The sequence below is a fragment of the Lonchura striata genome, chromosome 1 (genome assembly GCF_046129695.1).
Source record: "Lonchura striata isolate bLonStr1 chromosome 1, bLonStr1.mat, whole genome shotgun sequence".
In the NCBI taxonomy this organism is placed as follows: domain Eukaryota; kingdom Metazoa; phylum Chordata; class Aves; order Passeriformes; family Estrildidae; genus Lonchura; species Lonchura striata.
This window is the reverse complement of record NC_134603.1, coordinates 39,309,389-39,333,940: the sequence shown is the minus strand read 5'-3', so window position 1 is coordinate 39,333,940 and position 24,552 is coordinate 39,309,389. Positions and strand designations below refer to the sequence as shown.

The following is a 24,552-nucleotide window of genomic DNA, read 5'->3' as shown; positions in this document are numbered from 1 at the left end:
TTTTGGAAATACTGGAGAACCACTGTCTTATCAGAATTAATGTCTCTTTCCCTAGAACCAAAACACATCTTTTTCCCAAATACAAATCTAGGAAATTTTTTATTTTTATTTGTCTTGCATCTTGGGCACCTGCTGTGGACACAAGGATTAGCCTGGTTTTCTGGTTTTTATTTTACTGCCTTCCATCATTAATATAATGGAAAAAGAATGTCACTTGTGGTCTTGTCTCAGATACACATCCTTAAGGGTTATGCTTTATCAAGGTCTGTATACTGTGCTGTGTGATGCACTGGAATAAATTATGACAATTAAATGCTGAAAAATTCTCTACTTCCTTCAAAGGTTAAGACATTAAGACTCAAATAATGATACATATGTTGCCATCTGATTATCAGTGATATAGTGCTTCTCACTCCATTGTATTAATTCTGAATATAAGCTTCTTTAAATCAGCATTGATAACGCAAGCTGTGGTCTGTCTTCATAAAAAAAAAAAAAAAAAAAAAAAAAAAAAAAAAAACAACAAGGTTTTGATATTGCTTTTTCATAGTACATTTCATAGAATCACAGACTGAAAGAATGGTTTGAGTTGGAAGGGACCCTGAAGATCATCCAGATCCAATTCCTTGTCATAGGCAGGGACAGCTTCCCCTAGACCAGGTTGCTAAGATCCTGATCCAGTCTGGCCTTGAGTACTTTCAGGGATGGGGCATTGACAACTTCTCTGGGCAACCTCTTCCTGTGTCTCAACTACCTTTGCAATGAATAATTTTTTCCTTATAACTAATTTAAACCTACCCTCTTTCAGTTTGAAACCATAACCTTCAGCCTCCTTCAGGTACTGGAAGGCCACAATAAGATCTCCCTGCATGGAGCCTTCTCTTCCCCAGGCTGAACAACCTCAACTCTCTCAGTCTGACTTCACAGGTTTCATAATCATCTAACTGCAAAATCTCTGAGAAAATCAGTTATGTCCAAGGTCTTCTACACAAACAAGACAGCTATGAAATCATAGGGTCTTTTTGTGGAGTGGGTGGAGTGGTGTCTTTTTATTTGGCTATACTTTTCTAGTGAAATAAGAAACTGTAAGATCAACTTGATTTGTTAGACAAAGTAGTTACTTTACTAGATGGCAATATTGCTACCACACTTCCCATTTCTGCTTCTTTCCCCCTTTTTTGTCAGTTACTCTAACTCTCAATTCTTCACTCTTTTTCATCTTTTTTTATATCAATTAAATGCTCTTTGGGAACATGGGTAGGCAGTTTTTGTATATTTGTAATATACCAGCAGAAGACCGTAGTTGACCGAATGCAATCACAACCAAAATAACATTCACATCTGCTCTTTCATCAATTTACAGAAGACATTTTGCAATGCAGAACTCTATACTAGGTTTTCTGTGTCTTTCTGGAATAACTGTATATAAGAATCACAACCTGGACTCACATAAAAATGTGGATTTCTACCAAAACAATACCAGAACACCAAAATGTAGAAACCCTTTACATCAGGAACTACCTCTGACTGTGTCTGTATGGCATTTGCTGACAATAGGCCTCCAGTGAGGGTGTTTGAAGTGGAATTGCATAATGCATATATATATAAAATGGAATGTGTCATTGCTGCAGTGTTAAGCTATATTTGGAAGCCACTACAACAAAGCACTTTCTCTCCTTTTTTTTTTTATTCTATATTTCACTATCAGAATAAATTGTCTTTGATATATGAATCATTTTATGAGACCTTTTTATTTTAATAACTGCTAATTTGCACACCTAACATCAATTGCTGGTGGAATTAATTGTGGATGCAAATCAGAATGTTTAGCTGTCTAATCACCTGATTGTTCCTATAAATCAGTGACAGCAATTATGTGTGTAAATGTTCATTTCAGCCTACAATTAATTTGGCCAAAATTGAAAGGACAAAAAAAAAAATACCACCCTTGGCTGAAATTTGGTCCCCACTGTGTAAAACCAGAAAGTATCTTCCTCCTCTACATCTTGTGTTTAAATTGCAGAGAACTAAATAGACAAAGAGCAATGATTCCCCAGTCCCCAATAACTCACTGCCAGTGTTTCACAATAAAGTGCAATGGGAGAGGAAATATTTCCATACGGGTTCATTAATCACAATATATTTGCCATGCACAACCACTCTGCAGAGCAGGTAAAGAACCCTAGGGGTCCTCACCTGCCACAGTATGTCATTTTTGTAATAGAAAAAGTATTTTTTGTACAAATGCCGTAGAGCTGAAGTTGCAGATGGCTCCACTGGCAGAGCTAGAGCCTCCTGGTACAATTTTCAGCAGCCACAGCTCCTTTAGGAATTTATAGCAAGGCTTAGTGATATCTTAAAAGAATGATGCTGAAGATGCTGTCTGCTCCCACTATGTGCAATATTCCAAGGTGTGCCCATTGGGAGGACATCTTAGGCAGGACAAACAAACCCCACCCAAACAATAAACTGCAGAAGGAAATACAAGCCTTACCTGTCCCTGCTGTGCTGCAGGACTTTAATGAGAGGTCCAGGAACAATTAAATGGATCGTGACTGAGAACCTGTGGGTCCAATGGACCCCATTAACAGAACTGTGCAGCAAAAGATGTCTTTCCAGCTCAGTGGCTTTCAGATCTGGGCAGCAGGCCATTCCACTTTACCTAACCCCAAAGACACCAGAGAGCCCCAGTTATCCCATCACACTCTGACCCATCTAGACCTGCTCAGTGTTTTCCATGAGAGTTACAGTTGGTGTCTTGTTTACTGTACCTTTGTGGTCTCAATCTCTGAGCAGTTCATTGCTTCTTCACTCCCACACAGGACTTTGATAAAATTCAAAGCCACCTGGTGTGATTTTAATTTAAATGTGAGTTTAATGTGTTTTCCTTTTATATTGCTGTGATGTGCATTGTCAAGAGAAATGCTGCAGGCTCAGATCTGTCCTCTCAGCTGTTTCTCTGTACTACTCCCTGGTTTTGTCTGGTGAATATTCCTGAATAAAAACTGCTCCTCTGCTGTAGAGTGTGCATTGGGTACAAGGGTACATTGGGTCACTCTTCAAGGGGGCAACCAAGTCTTGGGCTCTTTGCCAGTCAGAAGCCAAAAGTCTTCTCATCAGAATAAGACACCTGTAGAGTTACAGCTGAGCAAAGATTAAAGGTTGCATGAAACATTTGTAAAAAGATATTTTGCAATTCACCATGTACCACCAGTTATGAAAAGGGTTTTAAGACAAGAAATTGTGGAAAGAAGAAATACAGAAATGCTTTATCTTAACTAATTAAAACAATTCATATTGAAAGTGGTTAAAGTTTATTAAACTTTTTCTAATTATAAAATAGAATCTCACTTAAAAAATTGCTGTGAAAACATATTGAAACTATCATGAGAAAATAATGTCAGGAGCAGGATATGAAAGATACATCAAGAAAAAGAGAAACAAAGATCCACATCAGTTAGTAGCCCCCCAGGATACTACTGTAGGACACAAGGCACCCTGATGCAAGGCAATACCTTAATCTTGAAAATTTTTCATTAAGTCAGACTGGTAATTTTTTTCAGCCAGCCTTAATTAGTTTGGAACTAAAATTGTAGGAACAATATGGGAGCTTTTCTGACACAGAATATCTGAGATCAGATCAGAATAACAGAACGGATCAAAGGCCACCCAGAGTGATCACTGCGCTGTGACTCAGGTGTGCCATGGGAGGCTGCTGCACACTCTGCAAGGGTCACCACAGGCATCACAGCATCTGGGTACTAGCCTTCAGAAGACCTCCCTTGCTTCCTAAAACCACTCATTGCTCCTGCACCCACCAAGATCTACTTAATGAGCTGGTAGCCAGGTGTTTCCCTGCTGATCGTACAGGCCACGGGAGCTGACAGTCTTTGCCCATTGTCCCCTTTATCTGCTGGTTACTACGGGGTGCAGAGCAGCCTGTTGGGTTCCTGGCTCCTGCTGCTGCTTACTGCTACTGCTGCATGGGAGCTACCATAGTGAGTCACTTCTGATCTCCAAGGGAACCCACAGCCAGATCTCCACACCTTCTAAAATAGGAACTCACACCTACATCTTCTCTCTGACTAAAATAATCAAACTATGAGAAAAAAGCATGATACATTTGGCAGTATCTTAAATATTCAATGCTTTAGATGGGTGGAAAAGCAGGACAATAAGCTTAGCCATAGCAGAGCTACAGGCTAAGATCGCCTCAGAGTTGCAGTGCAGGTGGTCCTCCAAGTCCTAATACAGCCATGCAGAAGAAGATTAGTTCTTACAGGTTCCCATTAAAGAGTCAGTTCTGTTCCTCTCATTATTTGCAAAACCTCGGAGGAAAGCCATATAACCAAGATATCACCCACATATTTCAAATTAGAAAACTGGGTCCTTGAAAGAAATACTATTTAAAAAAAGACAAGGCTAAGCTTTCTTAATGGCCTTATTAAGGCTAGTCTTGTCTTCAGTTTAGTTTACTCTTATCACATCAACTCTTATAAATTGAAATACAACAACCTTTTAAAATAAATGTTCGTTATTTTGAAGTACATTGAACAAAATATTATTTGCAAGCAGAAGCATAACCGGTAAAATGTCATTCTGTGCTTCTATAACCATTCTCTTTAATTTCCAGGTATTTTCACACAATGTACTTGGGTATCCGGAGTCGACAGAGTGGAGAGAATGACAGATGGCGGTTTTATTGGAAAATGGTGTATGAGTATGCAGATGTGAGTATGCTGCATTTGCTAGCCACCTTTCTGGAAAGTGCACCACAGCTGGTCCTGCAACTCTGTATTGTTGTACAGACTCGTACACTCCAGGCTCTCCAAGGTAGGGGTTCATTTAATCTATTTATTTTTTACAATTTTTGGAAGATGTAATTTCCACACATACATATTTATCCTTGGTTCAGACTGCTGTGTGCCTTGTAGTCCTGGCATAAGAGCAGATCTTGCCTGCTAGTTGCTATTTAGCTGTTAACATTAACTCTGTCAAGAAAGCATGTATTATTAGAGGGTTTTTTAGCCTTTCTTAATGGCCCTGGGTTGTGGGTAGGATTTAAAATATTTTGCTTTCTGCATGTCCTTGTAATAGAAGAGCTCTTCTGATTATCCACTAGGCCAATGTGAAAATTGCATCAATCAAACTATTACTCTTCTCCCTATGCTTTTTTCTCTGAATGTTCAAAACCCTGCAAACTGCAGTAATGAGGTTTATATGGCATTATGCAAAACAGGAGATAGCACAGGAGATAACAGCAATTCTGTGAAGAAAATGCCAATGTTTATGTCCATCAGTTCTCTGCTGTTGTTACCTGAAATAATACAAATAATCCCTCAAGTACTACTCATTCCTTCACACTCTAGGTTTCCTTCTAAAGTTGGTGCTTTCAGCAAGTGTGGTTACTTCTTTAAAATAGTAAATCCATGCATATGTCCTGCTATATGGCTTTGTCAGTCAGTGATACAGATATTAGAATATCTCATTCACTATTGCTTTCTTCATGCTGCTTTTGGCTACTTGACAGCTGTCCTTTTGTATTGTGCCATTGGTTTGCCTTATGGCTGCACCTGGACAGAATTCTTTAGCAAGGGAATGAAGTGAATGAGACCTTGGAATCCAGAAGAGAACAAAAATGCCATGAGGCAGTGATAAGTGAATGGAGGAGGGGAGAATTGGAGGGACAGAGGGAGAAAGGAAAAGCAGAATTTTGTCATTTACTTTTAAAGAACAGCTCATGTACTTACCACTGTACAAGAAGAAAATATGACAAATCCTTGCTCCAAGAAAATGTTGGTTCTGGTTAGCTTATTATGAGTAACATGCAGTGAGTCTGATTAGATAAAAAATGGCTGGGCATAAAGTGGGTAATTGTGTGAAGATCTTGATCCTGGGCAATTTCCTGTGGATAAATCAGAGGCTTCACTTTTACAGAGCTCTGAACTGTCATGTAATAAAGAGATGTATTTCTTCCTGTATTTTTGTTTCATTAGATATAAAACTCTGCCACCTTAATGGGAAAAGAAAACCAAAGTTTCTATTTTAATTAGCTGGTGCTCTGTACAAGGAAGTTTACCTATGCACTTCCTACTGCTATTTCTCAAAATTATGAGGCCCTACACCAACAAATTCAAACTATTATCATTGCGGAGAAGGTATTATCACTTCAAGATTTGTCTCCCCAGAAAAAGTGAGTCCAGAAAAAGACTTAGAAGAACATAGATAGAATACTGTATGGTCAGCTGTAATCTAGCTATCTTCATAAAATATTAATACAGAATGCCTCTCATCCTCATTTTAGTGCAATAATAGCTGTCTCTGAGAAATGAGCCTAGTGAGTATACAGTAAGTCTGTGATACACTGCAAGTGGTTGTTAATTAGAGAAGACCTGAAATGCCTCAATTTAAAAGGCAAAAATGGCTCCTGCACCCTGCAATCAGCTCTGTGAAACCTATATATCAGAAACCAGAAAGTAATAAAACTATAATTATGGATTTCAGCTGAGAAGGTTGAAGGTATTTACTTATGCTCTCTTCCCCCATTTTTTTCCAACTTCCACTGAGAAAAGGAAAAAAAAACTAAGAAAATTAAACAAGGTGCTAGAATTTTCTTAATCTGTAGTACCATTATTCTCTCATGATAAAAGCTAATATGTTTTAACATCTTGCCAGCTGTGAAAATCCTTTCTCTGTTTTCTCTCCTTTTAAAAAGAAATTATAAGGCTAATGCATTACACCATAGGATGGTGGATTAGCTGTGAGGCTGCATAACAAGAACATAATTTTTCTCAGTGGTATCATGCTACAAATGGGTGTTTTAAAAGGCCCAGCCATAAGGCATTTGCTTCAGCTAGCTGTCCGCTCACTGAGCCTGTTAGAGAGATTTCCAACATGGATCAATAAACACAGTGTTTGATTGATTTTCTTTGTTTAGGGAAAGCTACTGGATGTTTGTATTGTTGTTCTGTTAGTTCTCTGTCCCACAGGACAAAGTTACTATGAGAATTGTTAAGTGACATCGCTGGTCCATGTTCTTAAGAGTTTATGACTTTCACAAACCACAAATTTGGCATGGGAAATGAATGGTCTATAACCAAGGTATTTCTAATATTAATCCATTAATTACTGCAAGAAAAACTTTTAAGTATTTTTATTTATGAAATTCTATATTTTCAATTCAAAATGCAACAAAATAGCATTATTCCCAACAGGACAATGCTATCAGCATCAATGAAGATTTTGTAATGGGTGTTGGCTTGGTTTACACTATTTCTTGTTTCAGTAACTAAACCATGCTAATCAAGATAAGAAATATGTGCAGATCTGTACATGGATCTTGATGGGGATCATGAACATTATTGTGCAATATCTGCAAAACCGTCCCTCTCAATCTCCCATGCACTGCAGTAAGGACCACTTCAAAAGCCCTGAGGACACACCACAGGGATCCTTTAGCATTTGCCTGGGGTCCCCAAGCATGAATTTTAAAAATGCAGTGTAAGCTTCTAGCAAGGATTGTGTGCCCTGTATCATGACCCTGAAGCAGAGCAAGGCTTGTGTGGGAGGCCATTGACAGACCTCTCTTCTGCATCCTCATCCAGAGATATCCAAGTAATAGTAAAACAATAGCTAAATTATCACCTAAAAACCTGATTCTTCTTTAAGATTTCATCAAAACTGGCAAATTTAGAGGCAATGTTCATTCTTATTCTGCCTGCAACCAGAAGCCAGGCCTCACCTGAGTGGAAGAAGTGAAATTGCTTGTGTGGGAAGCTGATGATTTCTTGGTACAAATTTCTCAAGAAGACAAACAACTTCAGTTTGACAGTAGACTAAACTAGAGCTGTGCTAATACCCCTATTACCTTCACCTTTTCCACTCTGGTGATTCCTTTGAGTTTGAAGAAATATCTGCTTTCTAGAAGGCTGACTGATGTGCCTTGAAATAGGTAATTCCTTCCTCTTCTCACAGGAGTCAGCTCCTCCTGCCTTTGCTCTGAGCACAGCCTGGGACAGGGGGATATAAACAATGGGGAATGCCAGCCCTGAGGAGGCAAGGGAGGACAGAGCATCAGAGTAGGTAAGGAAGGTCAGGCCTGTCCCTTTATGTGGTACCTTATCTTGGAGTCCTGCCCACAGACTAGCAGCCATCCATTGGCACTCTTTTACCTACTTCAGTTTTCCCACTATGACATTTGATTTTAGAAAGGCTTCTTATCTTAAATGAGTAAACTCCCAGCAAGTAAAAAATCCTTCTGACCATCTGGTTGGAAAGAGACTCCCATTGGTTATCATACAGATAATACTTTCCTATTCAAGGTATGGTGTTCTAACCACATCTAGAAGAGCACATAGACAAGATTACTCCCTGGATTTACCACAGATTTCATTATTTATACTGTATTAATTAACACTTTGCTTCAATTATAGATTAGCTTCTCATTCCTGTTTACTGCATTGACAATTTTTTCTTTATCAGCCCCTAGGAGGTTTGTTCTGGCTTCTCCATACAGTGCTATTAATCAAAGTCTCTATCAAAGTTTAATCAAAGTCTAATCAAAGTTTATGTCATATAAAGCTGCATTTCTTAATGGGGACTGACAGTAGTGCCAGAAGCAAAACGAAAAGTTCAGACCAGTTTATAAATTCATCAAGTTTCATTGAAGTCACCTCACACCACAGAGCTACTGGCTTCTGCTGAAAAATGCATTTCCAGGAAATCTCCCTGGTCAAACATTTTCAACTCTGATGGAAACCCTACACTGCTCTTATGCTGACACCGCAGCCAAACAAACATTTGCAGTGCCACCAAGAACCATTCTCCAGTCCTTCTACTCCAAACAAATTGCTGTTGCTGCCTGAGCTGAAGAAGAAGCTGAGAGACTGGATAGCAGTTTATGACATGGCTGATAGGTCCTAACCTTATCTGGCAGAAGCAAATTATGTTTTTCACTAGTTGTTTAAAAAATCTTATGGCAAAGCTCAATGTTGTGCATCAGGAATTCAGACTTTTCATATCAGCACAGTAAACTGAAAATCATTTAGGTCTACAACTTTTTTGTGAACAACATTATGCTCTTGCACAGCTTTTCTTTTTTTTGTTGCTTTCACAGCAATTTTGGATTGCTCTGTAAAATGCTGCCTACATTTGCAGTGCCCTATAAATAAATAAATAAATAAAATACATAATTCTGATGCAATATTTTATACAATTCAGTGTATATTTATATGGAAATCAGGTGCAGCATTTGAGTTCTGGGCAAGTTGTCATTACTTTTTTCTGTGTTGTCAAGGTTCTGCACCACTGCAGTCCAGCACTCAAACTTTCCACAGAGAAACTAAAATTGAGCAACCTATAGTTACAACTTCTGCTTGATACTTGGCAAAACAGATTTCCAGTGACAAGGATCAACAAGTATGATCTATTATGGAGTAAATGTGTTTTCTGGAAATGACTCTTAAACTGATCCGCAGGTCCTTTTGCAAATTTTCAAAATGTTATCTTGTGCTTATTAGGATAGAGGCATCATATTAGCATACACTTGTTTCTGATAGCCTAGGAGAGGACTTCCTGAAGGCAATCATGTCATATAATCCATTTCATAGCCTGATTACAATCTTAAAACTAGTTATACCCTTGGTATCTAATATACCAGTTGAAAGTTTAATTCTCTGATTGATATAGAGCTGCCAATGCCTGTCCGGACTTTTTAATTTTATCAGCAGTCTGTGCATATTTATTCTAGTGCCATCCCTGTTTTTACACTTGTTCCCTAAGGAAATGGGGTTTGTACAGTTATATAGCCAATTCTGTCCATCAGTCCAGCTTTTAAGAACTTTTGATACATTGCAGTATTTCAATCAGTATGAGAGAACAACCACCATCTCAAAGATAATTATGTTTTCTTAAATGTAACAAAAAACAGTCAATGCAAAGAAAAAATAAATAAAAAATAATTATAATTTTTAAAAATATTTTTTTAAAAATAGAGAGCCCCACTACAAGGAAAAACAGTCAGACTCCAGCCAATATTTTTTTATTACATGCCAGCCACCAGTCATCCCAAATATGCATCCTTCCAGACAAGGGATTGCACTGCTTTCCCCTGCCCAGTGGGACTGTTGTGAGTGACAAATGGGATTGGGGAATCAGAGATACTTTGATGGAAAAGTGGAATCATTCCTCCTGCTATCATTCTTTCATCTCATGAGAGATTCTGAATTTTCTTCATAGATTTTTCTTCCTCAGCCCCAGTCTGAATTAATCTTTGGTGTATACAGATGACCAAGGCTGCACAGAAGACACCACATCACATTTATCCATATTTTTCATGGCAATATCTCACTAGGTATGATCTAGGGTTGTAATTCCCTCTTCACTCAGGTATTGGACTAGTTAATTCTAGTTATTTCATCATCCTTTAAAACACACAAGCTCTTCTAGTGTCACATCACTCTAAAGAGGCTTCAATTACATTAAAAAAATGTATTAGCAACTAAATGCATGTAATGAAATTTCATCTCTTTTCTACTTTTCCAGCCTGCAAGGTGCTCCTGATTTCTTCATGTATCTCTCTCCTTTCCTACATTGACAATATCTCCCAAACACTTACTAGTACATTATGTTTTAAAAAAAGGTCATTAAGAGAAGTGTTCAGACAAGATTGGTTCCACGTGTAATCAGTATTGAAAAAGTAAGAGTAACTCTACTCCACCTCAAGGGTTCTTTATTAGCATTTCAACATAATCTGCAATATCTTTCTTTAATTAGTTATTTTACCTGCCTTATTTCTCCTCTACTATTCCCTAATCTCTCAAGCATCACCAACACTTTCTCATTAGCATTGTAGTCACCATTTTGCTATTTGATAGATTTGCTACATTTTACTTGTTGAGAAAGGGGTTATAAAAGAAAGATATTGAGCTGTGAGGAATCCAATGTTCCTGAAAGTTGTCCCTGCCCATGGCAGAGATTTGGAACTAGATGACCTCTAAGGTCCCTTCCAATCCAAGCCATCCTGTGGTTCTAGATTTACCTTTGTTTTCAGTTAGTTATTGCATTAAAAGCCACACTAAAGCTTTGTGTTTTATTGAAGCCTGCACTGTAGCCCTGCTTCAGCCAGGTACTTGTGAAATGCCTCCTTTTCAGTCATGTGGCACCACTTCTGAGACACTTCTCACCAACAACAGGATTTCTTACATTGGCTTATTTTGAATCCTGAGACAGAGAGGTTTTGGTTGTATTGGGTGAAAACAAGGAACTTTCAGTTTTGCTTCCATCTACAGTAATACAAATTTCCTTTCTGTTCTTATTTTCTATCAGCTAGCTCTGTCTTTCAGCTCTTATTTCAAGAGCCCATATGGAAAATTGTCCTATAAAATACTACTTTTATTGCTCATCATTCTTTTTTTCATTTCCATCAAAGAACCATTTCTGAGGTAGGCTTTGAGGCTTTTTTTCTGAAAGTTTTTAGGTTTCAGCGTTCAGAAGCTCACAAAATTCTTCTGTGCCTTGCCTCAAAGAAAATCCAAGTCTCCCCCACAGAGAAGTGGGGAACAAAACAATTAACTTATGCTGCCTTCAGTAATTTCTCTAAAATTCTGTTAGACTTACTAGCAGATCTATTTTTGTTTATCCCTCTATTGTATATCAATTAAACCAACATTTATGTGATTCAACTCTATTTTGCTACAATTAGATGTCCTGTAACAACCTCTATACTTTCCATAACTAAGTTTAGAAATAATCCTCTCTGCTTTCTCTCAGAAAAGCTGTCAGTTGTCACACTCTGGAATATCTGGGCTGCCTTCAGCAACACTTGTTCTCCAGCCTATATCTGACAAATCGGAGGCTGCCATAACGAGACAATTCTGTGCAGAATTTCTCCCTGTAATAATGGTTTGAACAGCTCAATCCACGTCCAAATTTAACTCTGGAATTCTACAGCAGACTCTAGCTACCCACAATCTTTCCCCAAAGTGATTTTGTATGCAAACAGAATCTGTTTTATCAGGGAACCCTTTCTGAAACATCCTGCTGTCATTCCATTCACACACACTGCTTTTGCCATTATTTCCATCTTTTCTGAATACCAGCTCTCTTTCAGTACCCATGTCCAGGGAATTATTATGAGGCCATGGGTGTTTCTGTAACCTTATAATTCTTTTTGTAACCCTTCTAATGCTTTATGTCCTGTGTTTATTTCCTGTGTTTCCTGATGTCGTGTCCTTGTCCATTCATCTATCTAAAAGTATGATGCATCAGTACAACTTGTAAAAGTAAGATGCAATGTACACAGGTATTGTCTTCTTAATAAACCCATTTTACAGGACCTCAACCCCTGAAAGTCAATCAGAGATGATTAGTGAACATTTTTTTTTCTGTTTGACTGCAGTGAAATAATTCTAATTCCTCTAGCAGCCTTAGTAATGAGGGGAACTACATCAAACATTTTCTCATAAATAATATCTTCTGGTGACTCTGGTTTTTACTGAGTTTATGCTGATATCTTTATCCTTGTTTATTACGTATTAACTGGTCATAAAAAAAACAGAGGATGACTATGTAGACATATAAATGTGAGTTTGCACTATGATGCAAAAAAATATAATTTGTGAAGCTCTGCCGTTCATTTAACCTTTTTTTCCACTCATTACATCATAGCAAAATGAATAAACTATTGAGGTCATTCTGAGTGAACAGCAATAAGGCTTCATAACATACCAGCATAACATCTTCATATGTAATTTTAATAGAAAAAAGGTCATTAATAACTGTATTAAGAAGATTTAGTACACATTTTACTGCTACTCTTTTTGCCCTCATTCTTCTCACATTAGTTATCCTAGCTACATTTCCAGATAGAGGTGTCTCTAGCTAAGCTTCCAAAACCTGTTGGAAGGTCTCAATAAATCAGATGGTTACCAAAGATAGTAGGTAGGTGCCTCCTTTATTAAATTTTGAAAAATCATGACATATATTTGGATATTCAAACAGAACTTTAGGTACATATTTTTTTCATACCTTAGAGGTATTATGCCAGTCTGAAAGAAAAGAATTATACATGGTTTTATAAACTTATGTTTTCATAAGAATATAATTTAAAGATTGGGTTCTCAAGATTTTTTGATGCAGTTTGTTCAAGTACCAAGCTGATAATCTCACCTCTGGATGATATTTCCAGCTCACACCAATTGAGTGTCTTGTCACAGAACAAAAGAATGAGATAGGTCAAAGGGTCCTCAATCAGTCATCTGGTCCAAACCCTCCTGGAAGCACAACCATATTCAAAAATCTATCAGGTTCCTCAGGGCCATGTCTGTTTGAGTTTTGTGCACTTCTGTGGTTGCTGAGCCCACAGCCTCTCTGGGTGAACTGTACCAGTGCTCACCACCGTGGCAAAAATCTCTTTTCTTATAGTAAATCAGATTTTCTCTTGCTGCGATTTTGACTCATTGTGTGCCTCTAAGTTTGAGGGTTTTGTATAATTCTCCTTTTAGGAAGAAGAAAATGGCAATTAGATATCTCCTCTTGGTTAACAGTCCTCTCTACCAGTCCTCCCTCAGGCGACACAAACCCAGCTCAGGCACCATAGCCCCTAACATTGTGGCTATGAGTGAACAAGAGAAGGCTTACAGACGTTATATACCTGGACTTCTGCAAGACCTTTGATATGATTCCCCACAATATCCCTCTCTCTAAATTGAAAAAAGATGGGGTTGATGAGTAGACTGCTAGATGGACAAGAGAGTGGTTGGATGGTCACATCAACAGGGAAGTGGTCAGTGGCTCAGAATCCTGATGGACATCAGTGGCGAGTGCTGTTCCTCAGGGGTCCATATTGGGGCCAGTGTTATTTAATGTCTTCATAGACAAAGGGATTGAGTACACCCTCAGCAAATCTGCAGATGACACCAAGCTGAGTGATGCAGCTGACACACCTGAAGGGCAGGATGCCACCCTGAGGGATCTGGACAAGCTTGCAAAGTGGGGCCATGAGAAGCTCATGAGGTTTAATAAGACCAGGTGCTGGTGCTGCACCTGGGTCAGGTGGGGTGATACTGGGGTGTTGATATCCCCAGTATCAGTGTGGGCTGGGGGATGAACAGATTCAGAGCAACCCTGATAAGAAGGACTTGGGGGTGCTGGTGAGTGTGAGCCTGGACATGATCTGGCTATGTGCGTTCACTGCCTAGAAAATCAACCATATCCCATGCTGGGTCACAAGCAGGATGGCCAGCAGGGCAAGGGAGGGAATTCTTCCCCTCTGCTCTGCTCTGGTGAGATCCCACCTGGAGTGCTGCATCAGCTCTGGGGTCCACAGCATAGAAGGGACATGGACCTGTTGGTGTGAGTCCAAAGGAGGCCATCAAGTTGATCAGAGAGATGGAGAACGCCCTACAAGGAAAGTATAAGAGAATTAGGATTGTTCAGGATGGAATTAGGATGACCTAGTTGTGGCCTTTCAGTACCCAAAAGAGGCCTACAAGGCAGATGTAGACAGACCATTTATGAGAGTATGGACTGATATTCTATGACGCTCTTGTTTCAGTGACTGGCCGTGCTCCAGTTTGTGCAAGTATTTCCAGTACTGGTGGCCCAAAGTGATATGAACATGAAAGAGTTTTCTTTTGCCTTTCTAAGTCTTTTTTGTCACTCCTCTCAATTTTCTGAGATCACTCTGCAGGGCAGCCCTGCTCTCCTGTGATCAGCTGCTCCCCTCTGATGGATCCAGGTTTTATGGGTGTTATGAGACTGGAGGTATTGTGAAAATAAATTCTTTACTGCTGCAGAGAATGGCAAAAGAAAAAACCAACAAAAATTATTTCCACATTATCTACAGATTTTTTAATTTAATAGTGGCTTCAGAAAGCTGTTAATGTATACACAGTGGTAAAGATAGCCTGAGACACAAAGTAGTGCATTTAGTTTCTGCAAGTGTGATATACTGCCTACACACTGAATTTTATTTGTTGGGGAATGTCAGAAAGTTGGTGGCATATCCTTCTGCTCCCTTTTTGTTGTGCTATAAGTGAACTTGCCAAGGAAAAGATTTCCAATTTCATTTTTGGGTTCTTGTGTTTTTTATGACTAGTAAGTTTGCTTGAGGATGGGAAAAAAAGTGATGCATGCTTGGCACAGAAAACACTTTCCTGTGTCTAATATAGCAGTGAGAAATTTTAGTCGTGATTGTGTCTTACCCAAAGAGTGCACAATACCTCAAAGATAAGAATTAATGTGAATTCATCATGCAGTGACCTTTAAATCTTCAGTCACAGAGCCAAAGTGCATGTCCAGCTTCACACAAAAACCATACATCTGAAATTTTCTGTCATTTTCATTGCTAGTGCATGTTAGTGCACGTTAGTTTGTTAATCTGCAGATTTTTTCTTTTCCAAAATTAACCTGAAAACTAATCTTTTCTGATAAGAGTGATTTTAGCTGCAAGTTGCATGTCAAAGTGGGAATGCAGGTTTTAAATGTGCCTCACATGACATCCAAGTTTAGTTGTATACAGAATATTCTAAAAATGATGAAATTTGTATGGGATTTCATATCTGTAACTAGTTTTATAAATATTAGTATTTTTCAGCTGTGTGTTAGATGAGTATTGAGCTGCAAATATAAAAATCTTATTGTATTTTTGCTTTGTGCTCAGAGTTTTGCCAGTATCAGTGAACAACCAGTGTTACTGTGAGACTCAAACAAAAGGTCCAGTCAGGCACAAGAAGTTCACCCCTGTGGGCACTTTCTCACTGAACTCAGTGGAACTGTTTTAATGAATAAAATCTACTTGCTGGTCTGGGATTTATAGGAGCATTGTTTTACCAAAAGGTATTAAGTAGCTGTCTTTTATGTTAAGCATGACATTCTACCTAACCTAGTGGGTATAAAAACCTATTAAGTGTATTGTATTAGTTTTTGGTTTCCTAACTAAATTATAATGAAAATTAATTTAAAATATTTTTCTTTTTCCAGTGGGTGTTATTTCTCACAGTATGTCAGTTAATAAAGTGGTAAACTGTGTTCTGTTCTCTGTATATAATGAACACAGTTTAAAAACAAATCATTAACAGCTTTTGTGTTACTGCTGAAGAGAAAATTTCTAGTTTTAGTTTTGAGTGGGGCTTTTAGCATATCATTTGTGCATGGATGGCAGTGTGCTCTTGGGAGTTAAATAGCTTGGGCAGGAAGAATCTCATGGTATGAGGTTACTCAATTACTATTGATCCCAGGCCCTTATAGCTAATAGACACTGCCTCTGAGTGTTCTTCCCCACCTTCTGGTCATTTCAAGATGCAGAGGAATTCTTCTATACTCACATAATTGAGTCAAAAGTGTGAATTGAATCCTCCCTCAGTGTGACTTTTCCTGGCACAGCCACAAGTAGTGCTCCCTGTCATCCTCCAGCAGCCCTCCAGGATTGTCACAGAGTTTTGCAGGAGCCCTGACAGCTGCAACCTCCCTGGAGCTCCTATCCAGTGAAACCAGGAAGACCCAGGAGCCCCGTGGCAGGGTCAGAGAGCAGCAGAGAGACTGATTGGGAGTAACCTGCAGGTTCTGGGCCCTGGGACCATGGGGATTTCAGGGCTCACGTCTAGCAGAGAGCAGCAGCAACAAACCCCATCTGCCAGCTGCTGTATTGCTCTGAGCATGGCTGCAGCCGTGTCCCCGGCAGTGGGGACAACAGAGTGACTCACTAAAAACCGCCCAATTCGCTGCAGTTTTCAGTCTGCAAAATGAAATAAACTAACCCCGATCTCATGCTTTATGCTGTACTAAAATCTGCAGTAGCTCAGGGGATGCTTCGTGAGCTGTGCTGTCGTCCCCATCACAGGGGCAGTGAATGATGGGGTGTACCCCTCCTTCAGCCATCTGCTGCCACCCAGGTGTCAAAACCCTCTGAAAGCTTATGCAATTTCAGGCTGTTTTCAGTTTTTAATGAGTGCCCTTGGTGCTCTTATAGTCTCCTTCCTGTTCTCTGGATAAATGTGTTGAGTGATTAATCATCACCAGAAATAGATAGATAGATAGATAGATAGATAGATAGATAGATAGATAGATAGATAGATAGATAGATAGATTATTGATAGAGAGACAGAAAAGAGCTGTTCAAGCACCATCTAGCTAGACTGGATCTTTGCCAGGTCTCCCATGCCATAGAAAGACATTCAGAGCTCATTTTGAGCTCCAAGGTTAGTCACTCTTGGTAATGAAGCTAAATAAGTAAGATGCCCCAAAGCCATAAAAAAAATCAGTTCTGGTGATCTTCTTGATCCTGACCCTAAGTGACATGGTAGCATTTACTGTCTGTATATTCATAGCAGCTTGTCATCTTTAAATATAGCTCAAAACGTAACTGCTTTCCTCAGTAACCAGGCTCTGTGCTGGTTTTGCTCAGCAGAAGGCAGAAAATGTGCAACTTGAGTCCAAGGCAACAGTAAACTGAAAATGGCTCCCCATGCCTTTTCTTCAGACCCACTGTAGTCCCAGTTGGTCTCTCTCACGCCATGAGACCAGGACTCTCATCTAGAGGTTTTCAATGATGTATTTTCACCTGCAAGCACAGTAGACACTAAAATCATCTGCAGTAAAAAGAAATTCTGCTAGGGGATGAATATTTTATTTATTTTTTCTTGGCATTTCCTTTAAAAAGCGTGATTTTACTTTCCACCCCTATGGAGTCAGTTTCGTTATAAAGAGCTCAGAAATACCTGAAAGTATCTTGAATGGTGATTCAATGGGAAAGAAATGGGGTTACAATCATTTGCTTGAAAAGAAATCCAAAGGTGTTCTCTGTTTTTAAGGGGTTTTCTTTCACTTCCTTGATAATGAGTGTAGCAGCAAAATCGGGAAAACAAGCTGGGAAATTTGCATGATGTAGTCATACACCTGGCTGACTCATTTTCACACCTGCTCTGGGGTGGTTCACTTTCAGCCACTTCAATGCCATTCCTTGAGAGGCAGAGCCATGCAAACAAGGGCAGAAACAGGCCTTTGGCTTCCCAGCAGCAGCACATCCTGTGGCAGAAGCCTTTGGAGCCAGATGGGTTTTCTGAGCATCCATTGCAATTGAATTGATATTTTAAGCTAACACATGTTTAGATGAGAGAGGCTCACAACACATCACTTACAATACACGGCTGATTGCTTCATGACAGAAGCAGCTAAATGCTGTAATGGGGAAGGTGGTATCAGCATTTCACTTCTAAATTTTGATTCTCAATTACTTAAAGTAGCTGTAAGAATTCACTTTTAGCTGAGGCTTGAACAAAGACATGGGCCAAGACCCAGAGCAATCTAAAAAGCAGTAGGAGTTTATTCCTTTATGAAAGGCTTCCTAGTATGAAAAGGTTTAAATATAAGAGGGCAGCAAAATCTGCTACCCCAAAGGCAGGGTCCTGTGTTTGTTTCTGAAACTGAGAAACAATTGAGGCAATGAGAATGAACAGAGCTTTGAAAAAAAACTCTTCTGAAAAGATCAGCTGGATAAAATGTACAGAGCTGCAAATGATCTCTAGGAAAGCACATTAGCTATACTTCACCTAACATGAAAGTTGAAGGACCACTAAGTTGAACAGTGGCAAAGTGTGTTGAGGAAGTGTTATCTTTAAAACCTTTGCCTGTATAAGGTATCCCTTTGTTGTCAGGTATCACTGAGGCCAAGCACAATTGGTAAAGGTGATCAAGGATTGAAGAACATTATTATTATTATTGTTATTATGAGTACTATTATTATTCAGCATTCTAACAGCAAATGCTCACAATCCAGCTATTGTGTCTTTCAGAGTTCTGCTTTCTGAGATAGAAAAAGCATTTTTTCTTCATGGCAGGCTATTCCTGAACTCTTTATTGTAGAATTTTTTTATACCATTCAGTGAAGTGTCTTGCTCTAGTTGTCATCAGCAAATGAAGTAGCAAGTCCATCAAAACTGACTTGTGTTATGTTTGTTTCTTTGTTACTACACTTGGGGAACTCTTATGCATCAAGGGCTCTTTTTTTTCTCTCCTACTCAAGATCTCATCAATAGCAGTCATCAAGACCAAGTCTTTCAGATTATATATTCAGAAGTATTTAAACTGGCTCTGCAGAATGAATTGGGAAGATCAGACCCTTTAAGAATATCTTCTGCTTTGGCAGTATCTGTACATACTGTTAGTCAATTTCCAGATTTGATTTTAAGTAGAACATTCTTTAAGCAGTGTTGAAACAGAGGAGACAGAGAGCTGCATATACAAAAGCTAAAAGATTGAAAGCTATTATAGAAGATGGTTACACAAATATGGGAACATGAGTAATTTGTAGAACAAAGTCTTCAGCTAAGAAAGGATTCCAGTTAGAGACTTTCACACATTTTTCTACATATGAGCTGTACCTGCTATTAAGTAAAATAGTCCTGCTGGGAAGGCTATAGAAAGATGTTTCTCAGATACCAAATTTCTGGTTCAAAGAACTGTATATTAAAATTTGCCAAGTATTTAAAGAGAGAAGATAAGATCTGAAATCTTTGGAAAGCTAGAATGTAATGAAGAGAAAACCAGGCTTTTAGATCACATCTTTTGGGTGATATTTTGGGGGATTTATTCCTATAACACATCAATAACCTGTTACTTTGAAAAAAACTTTAAAAATTGCATGTCTAAAGTTAGGAAAGGGGATCCATTAAGCACAAAAATATGTAATCTGCTTTCTATATTATGTGTAACTTAGAAAAAAATATGCAATTATGTGTTTGTAAATACATTGAGCCAGCAGAGGAATTTTCTAAATACTTGTTGATCCAAAGAACATCCTAACCCACTAAAAAACTGAAACCATATATTATTGAAAAGCATGAAAATATTTTAGTCTTTTTATGATATCCTGTGAAATCATTAATACCTTGTACTCTCGTAAAAGTAATAATCCAGTCACAAGATATTTTACAACTTAAAGGACTTTCATGACTCCCTTAATAAGCACTACAAAATCATTACCTAATTTTGAATATCTATTTCTTTAAATAAATACATGTCTGGAGTACAATTATGTTTTCTTTAATTTTTTGCTCTTTCATTGATGTATCTTTTACCTATCATTCTATGAACTTACTTATGAGTCTACATTTTTGTTGCCTGATAAAATGGCCAAAAGGAATATTTTTTTTCCTTTAAGGATAGTATTAATTAGCTAAGTAATGTTTAGTTTTTGATTGCTTCCCTCATAAGGACACAAAAACACACATATCATTTCATTAGCACCTCACCAATGAGTGTTGAAATGTTTATTAGTTCTTGACAGTGGCTATTTGATGCTGGTTCCAGTTAAGCACTATTGCCTAAATATTCATTCCCTGGTTTATTAATCCATGGTGACAAGTCCTATTTCCTCCTTTTTGTCCTCCCCTCTATTCATCCACCCAAACACACTTTTTCCCCGCTGTTGTTTGCAAAAGACAATGACAATGTTTTAATGACAATGTCATAAATTTTGAAGAAAAGGGAGGTAACACTTTCAAGCAGTATTTCTGTTGTCAAAACCAGATGCTTTAGCTCCTGAGTGTCTTTGTATATAATCATTTCAATATGTTCAGCTCTCTAAAACCATTACCAAGGCTGTAATGGCACAACTCACATGGTGTTTTTATTATGGCTTCTCCCAATAGTTAATGTCATGTTGTCAGATGATGAGGAATATATTTGGATCACAAAACTCACTCTCCTGGTAGGAAACACTAAGAAACCATACTTTGCAAACAGTACTATGCTACAAAATGCAAACCAATAATCAACAAATATTAGTGTTATGTCATTAACTATGTACAAAGCAAGGCAAGAATGGACAAACTGTGCAGTGTAGCTCATGAATTTATGGGTGGAGGGGCTTAGGACTGAGATTTGAGATTTCTGTGCAAGCTGGCACTGAATTTGCATTTTTCCCCAGCAGGGGCATGAGAAATGTGCCCTCTTCTCCTCACCCAGGACTGAGAATTCATGCTGCATGTAAGTATCCTAAAAGCTACATATGTTTGGCAGGAGTCTGCATATCTGCTAACATTTCCTTTAAACAACTGCAAGAAAAAATGAGGTTTAAAAGAAAAAAGCAGTAGCTACGTGCATGATCATAAATTGCTTTAGCCTGTTTGTTTCCATGTCCCAGTAAGCTTCAGGGTTTCACCAGAGAATGTAAATTGAAACTGACTGCAACAGTTGGCTTTAGATTTTGTTGTCAGGGAGCAGTATTCATTTGCCTCAGTGCCTGATTTCTGTTGCCTTTCTGCTTAAGAGAAAAAGAACAAAAGGAGATAAGGAGGCAGATTGGGTGAGCATGGCTTAGCAATTAAAATGCGCTAAAATTATACCTTCTTTCTGCTCTGAAGTGCCATAACCCCAGGATACGAAAACTAGATTTAGAATAGCAGAAATGTGCTGTTATGAGTGGGGAAGAAAGAGGCAACAGATAAAGGTACTGGCCAGCAGAGTACAAGCATGCAACTGAGCTGCCAAACCTTAATTTACATTTTAATTCTCCCCCTACACAAGCTTTGCTCAAAGCCATTGTGAGGAAGGGTGGATCTGAGTCCTTCTGCAACACTGCTGAAGAAAAGCACAAGGCCCATATCTTTTATTCCAGCCAAGATTCCATCTTGGAATTGTCCCCAAACCTGCAGTTGGGCAGTACCCAGGCCTGACAGCAGCCTTGCAGAAGCATGGCCTTGACCCCTGCTTAGCACTGCCCCCGGGGATCCCATCCACACCTCCCACCCTGCTGTAACTCCTGTTACAGTCCTGGGCCCCTTTCATGGGTGTCTGACATAGGAGAGGGAGGACACAAGGGAATTCTACTAAGATTTCACAATAGAAGTTCAGTTTCACCTTCGGTTCTTGACAGACAGTGATTTGCTCTGTTTTGGCTCAGGTTCAGGTTCATTTCAGCTCAGTGATTTTCACTTATGCTTCTCAGACATCATCTACTGTCACAGGGTTACTGTTGTTGCCCTTTTCCCAACCTGGAAATGAAACTCAAGATAATTTTAGTGAGGAGGTAATATAAAAGGGGATCTTTATTTAAAGGCCTTCAGAGGCAATTATGGAAAGATGTCCACAAAAGCCCTGCCCAGGGGTGAGTACATTTTTATATATTTTAAGTAATTGTCATAATTGATTAAAAGCACCAATTAGGAGAACAAGCGCTGATGCAATTCCCCCCCAGGTCAAGCCCCTTTTCTGGAGCCCCTTGTTCAGCACTAGCTGCACTTTGTCCATGAGAATGTATCTCCAAGAGTTGTTCTCAGCCTTGCTTCCCAGGAAGAACCAAGGAAGAACCAAGATATCACAGAGCTTTGAACCCCCTGAGGCTTGAGCTCTGGACTTTGTTTTGTCTTTCTGCCTAGGGAAAGGCCAGGGAAAAGTCCTGGGAAAACAAGTCACTAATACAATAGGTGATGGAGTTACAAATTTATGCGTGAAGAATAAAGAAAACATGTAAAAGGAAAAAAAAGGCAAAACCTAAAGGGCATCACTGTGAGATATTATTTTAGAGGATTCTGGTGGAATATGCCAATGCTCTCAAATAACCATTGATCATCTGGCTCAGGCTCCTCTTCTGACTTGTATATTAAATGAGCTGACATTTGTTTCAGCTCATTTTGTTTTTTTCCAGAATTCAAGCTATCTCAAATGAGCTTGTTTTAGGAATGTTCTTTCTTTCTGGTCTCTGCTTAGATGGGGGGCTTCATATTCCACTGGTCTCAGTGATCCACTGTTTGTATAGATACTCATCTGAATATCCAATTCTTCTTGGCATTAGTTTTTGTGCAAGAACATGCACAGTTAGGTCAACAAGAGAGAAAGGGTGTCTTAAACTAGGTATTCCTCAGGCACTTGTAGAAGAAAATTTTGCCTGAAATAAACATTATGCCAAATGGAGACATGTCAAGTGTCTGAGCATGCTTTTTAGATTCTCATGTAAAGAAATTACTGGAAACTGCTCAAAAATTGGCAAGGTGTTTTTGTAATTCTTTTTCTAATTTGGAACATAAAGTGTCAACATTGTCCTGCTTACACTATACTGATAAAACTGATGGCCCAATACTTTAATCTCTACCATCAACTGCCATGGGAGCTGCCTGAACAATGGCTTTATTATGTGTGGAAAATTTCACACCATGAAAGTGTCCCCAAATACTTAATAGAGTTATATAAAACAATCTCAGTAAATAATACCAGAAAATAAATAAATTTAAAATATTTAGGCAAAGGAAAGCAGAAATCATTCAAATAGTTAGACATGCAGCACAGAGCTAGGCAGTAAATGATGCCTGGTATTTCTTTTGAAAATACCTAAAACAGTTGTTTTGGTTTTTTTCCATTTTCTCTCTAAAATACCTATATTACCTCTCAAGAAAGCTAAAGAGAATTAGTGTCATAAACAAGCAGCCTGGAGTCTAAAAGAGGCAGCTACACAGAGTTTCAAGAAACCATCCAGTCGTGGTGTAACAAGATACTTAAATCAGTCCATGTGATTAGAGTTATTCAGCTGTGGAAAGCTGAGCATGTATTTAAATACCTTGCTGAATTGTGAAGATGATACTGAGGAAACTGCATGTTAAGGGTGGAATTAATCTTGTTGAACTACAGTTCTGTTTAAAAGTTAGATGTTCTGTTTAAGCTACCTTGATAACCAGTTAAGAGAGACAGGCGCCTGAAGGACATTCTTTCTTGAGGGGCATCTAATATAGATGGGATGACTTAACCCATAGATAATCACACATTTTTCATTGGACTAGAAATTAGCTACCTGGAGCTCAGATAGTCAGTATCTCACTTAAACATAGCTAAAATTTAGGGAGATGGACACATATTTACTTCTTATATGTCTTTCACTGCAAGATATATGCTTGAAAAATTTGTGAAGAGAGATTTCTCACGGCTTTGTGCACATACCAGGTATTTGCATTGCTGTGGAATCGAAGAAATTTTGAATTCCTTTACCACAGAATTTTTCTTGCATTATCACACAAGAATAAACTAAAAGTTGAGTATGAAAAAAAGATGCTGCACTTAAAAAAATTACAGCTGAACCCGTGGAAGTTGTGTGTCACACCTGCTGTAATAAGAAAGACAGGAAATGTTTGTGACTTAATACTGCTACAGGTCATACAGCGAATTATAATATCTATTGTGCCCTAAAAAATGACAGTGCTGCTCTCTGGGGAAGGAACAACTTGTTCCACCTGCCACAAGATCAGCCTTTCAGCCTTGTACAAATGCTCCAATATGTTACCTTGGGATTATCCTCATATAACTGGTTTGCCTAATTCAAACTGGCAGACACAATCTGAATTCAGTGAATCAGAAGATACACGAGATTTCATCAGTGAGATCATTTGAGTAGATTAACTCAGACACTACCAACCTCTGTCAGCTTCTGAGAACTCTTGGGACAAAGGAGGTAAAGGACAGAGGCCAAACAAAACTGCTTGATTGCAAGTGCCTGCATCCCACTGTACCAGAGGCATGCATGAGGTAACTGGTTTTCTAGGGATGAAATATAAAATGTCTGGCCCA

General features: G+C 38.6%; 1 protein-coding gene across 2 annotated transcripts in view; it reads left to right on the top strand.

The window, feature by feature from the left end:
• XKR4 (XK related 4) overlaps positions 1-24,552 on the top strand; it is a 223,790-nt gene that overhangs the window by 130,464 nt on the left and 68,774 nt on the right. For both annotated transcript variants that reach the window (XR_002467809.3, XM_021555686.3), the window contains exon 2: positions 4,634-4,833. Coding sequence is in view for 1 of the 2 variants with exons in the window: in XM_021555686.3 (XP_021411361.1) it covers positions 4,634-4,833 (200 nt within the window). In the remaining variant the exon portion in view is untranslated. The remainder of the gene's footprint in view (positions 1-4,633; positions 4,834-24,552) is intronic.